The sequence below is a fragment of the Erythranthe guttata genome, chromosome 6, assembly GCF_056151865.1.
Source record: "Erythranthe guttata isolate IM_541 chromosome 6, IM_541, whole genome shotgun sequence".
Classification (NCBI taxonomy): Eukaryota; Viridiplantae; Streptophyta; class Magnoliopsida; order Lamiales; family Phrymaceae; genus Erythranthe; species Erythranthe guttata.
In genome coordinates, this window is record NC_142538.1 from 6,621,670 (window position 1) to 6,624,717 (window position 3,048).

At 34.1% G+C, this 3,048-nt stretch overlaps 1 protein-coding gene across 1 annotated transcript; it reads right to left on the reverse strand.

Annotated features, from left to right (window-relative positions):
• Window positions 1-1,260: 1,260 nt before the first annotated feature.
• On the reverse strand, window positions 1,261-2,830 carry LOC105964770 (F-box protein At5g07610). Its single transcript, XM_088818872.1, is given in 5 exon segments — window positions 1,261-1,436; window positions 1,439-1,792; window positions 1,795-2,142; window positions 2,145-2,232; window positions 2,816-2,830. Coding segments are annotated over 5 exon segments (981 nt in total).
• Window positions 2,831-3,048: the final 218 nt, after the last annotated feature.

A 3,048-nucleotide genomic window follows, 5' to 3' on the forward strand; every position in this document is an offset into this window, starting at 1 on the left:
CATAAAATAATATGCATTTCGCTTTCTTATACGAACAAAAGTTTATCTTAGCAATCATAATAAGGGTAAATAGCACATACATCCCTGTGATTTGAACTTTGTGCACATAATGTTCATGCTCTAGAGCACAAACCCAATCTAAAAATTAGAATACATGATAGTATCGTTCTTAAAAGTTCAAACTTTGAAGGGGGTTTCGTGCTCTAAAACACGAAACATTCAAATTAATTTGTGTATACACGAAACATTCAAATTAATTTGTGTATTCCATTGCAATCGGTAAAAAAAGTCTGCTGCAATTAATATTTCAGTTTAAAAACAATTATATCATTCTACAAAGACAGTATTGATTCTACTTTCAACCATAAAAAAATATGCATTTCGCTTTCTTATACGAACAAAAGTTTATCTTAGCAATCATAATAAGGGTAAATAGCACTTACATCCTGTGATTTGAACTTTGTGCACATAATTTTCTTAAACTTTCAAAATAGCAGTTGACTCCCTTGTATTTCAAAATAAGATATTATAAATCATTCAAATTATAAATATTTATTAGGAAAAATTGCGGTCACCTTTGAGTTACGATCAAATTACGAAAACCTCTCTCATGTTTCGGTAATTATAGCCATCCTTCAACTATGTATTATCTTACGAAAATACCCCTCTAGAGGTAAAATTAGAGATGTTAAATTGGTAAATCGAACAAAAATTTCGGTACGGCAACAATTCATACCGTTTATCGAACTGAATATAATATTTAGTTCGGTAAATAACCGAATTACATAAATTTTATATAAAAATATTTAAAAGAAGGGGGTGACTGTGATTACCCAAACAAAAGGGGTCTTTTTGTACTTTGGACATACCTCGGGGTGGCCGTAGTTTCCCCATATTTATTATGTTACAATTTCAATTCAATTTTTTTTTTAATTGAACCTTGAAGAAAAACAAATGCCACGTCGACCATTACAATAAATAATTAATTTGAGAGATTCACAATCCAAACTTTCCAGCAATTTAAAACAACCAAACACCATAAGCGCCTCACTAGACAAGAACAGATACAAAATAGATATATTAGAAACCTCGATAAATTAATAACCTCGATTAAATAATAGTTTATTTCGATCCGGACTCGGTGAAAACATGTTGAATTATTAACTCGATAATTTAATAACTCGCTAAATTAATAGAATTTTCCAGATCCCCGACTTTATTAATTTATAGGTTTAAATGTACAAATCAAAGGATGAAGAACTAAACACAACATAGTGACTCAATGTATTAAAATCTATTCGCACCCGGAAATCTCAAAGAACCTTCACTTTCATCGCCCTCGAACTCATGCATCGTCTCGAAAGTCTTGCAAACGAGATTGTATCGTACGACTTTCCCCGGTATCTGCAAAACCAAGAACGAATCCTCCTCTTTTATTCACGAACCGAAGTAAATATAAAAAACGCATAGTAGTACCAATCCGTCGGATCAAAATAATCACGGATCATTTCAGGATAAACATCAACAACACGCGAAAGATCGACTCGATACTTGACAAACCACTCCGAATGATCCATCTTCATTTCATATCCATCAAACTGAATTTGCGCCCCAAAAAACTCAACATAATGCAAGTGTCCGCATGACTCACCGATGTAAGAGTTGCTTCTCCAATCCCATTTGTCTGGGATTGGCGGCATTAGCATTATCTCGAGCACTTGGCGCTCGAGATTGAAATAGCAAGAATTTGCGGTTCCGTTGCTGATCCAATGGATGGCTCGGTTCCAATACACCCTTTCTCAAAACCGACTTCGGCCATAAACGGGTCGCCCCATTTCCTCCACGGACCTTTCTCAGACAAGTATACCGCAAACTGATATCGGTAATCGCCGGAGTCTAACTGCAATCTTCCGACACAAACAGCTTTGTAATGAGGAGACTTTGCAGGATCGAAAGCCAAGTTCATCCCGCACATTCTCCTCGATATCCCACCTACTCCACTTATTTTCGGAAGTGTCGAGAAATTCTTGGTTGTGGGATTGTAGACGTAATATCTCTTATTGCAATCACTGGCCGAGTTACTGCAACAGAGAAATAGCCCATTGCCTGATTGCAGAATCCTAACGCCATGTGGCTCGTCGAAAAATCCAGCTTTCTAAACGGTGGATTGTTCGATTTGTTGATTGATAAGGGAGCGTAATCATACGAAATATTGACGTTGGGAGAACTTGGCTTTTTTCGTCACAGGTCTCCGACATTGACTTTTTTTTAAATTATCTTTATTTCGGTTTTTTACGCCACTGGTTTCCGGAGTTGACCGGCGGTCAACGCGATCTCCGGCGTTGACTTTTTTTTTTTTTTTTTTTCCTAAATTTTTTGTCTGTTTATTTTACATCTGTCGCTGAACGTTGATCGTAATTGTACTATCATTGACAGTAATTGAAATGTCGTTGACAACACAATTACTGTAAACACAATAGTATTACTGTCAACCACATCAATATTAATTTATTTTTTGGTTTTTTTTATTTCGTTTGATTTGTTGACTGATCAACGTAATAATATTACTGTCGTTGACAGTAAAATTAGTAAAATTACTGTAAACACAATAATATTACTGTCAAGTGTCAACCATATCAATAATTTTTTTTTTTTTGCCTTTTTATTTTGTTTAATTTGTTGACCGATTAACGTAATAATATTATTGTCTAGTATAGTAATATTACTGTAAACACAATAATATAACTTTGATTGACAGTAATATTATTGTCGTTACAATATTATTACTGTGATTGACGTTAATATTATTGTTAACCACATCAATATTCATTCTTTGGGACCAAATATTACTTTTTAAACGGGCCAAAAAATGTTGAAGAAAAAAATTCAAAAAATAAAAATAAAAATAAATAAATAAAGTCAATTTCAGAGACCGGCGAAAAAATAGACAACAAAAAGAAAAAAAAAAAAAAAGTCAACGTCGGAGACCGGAGGTCAATGGCAGCGACGGGCGAAACAGTGGTCAAAATTGAGTTAGAGACCAAAATT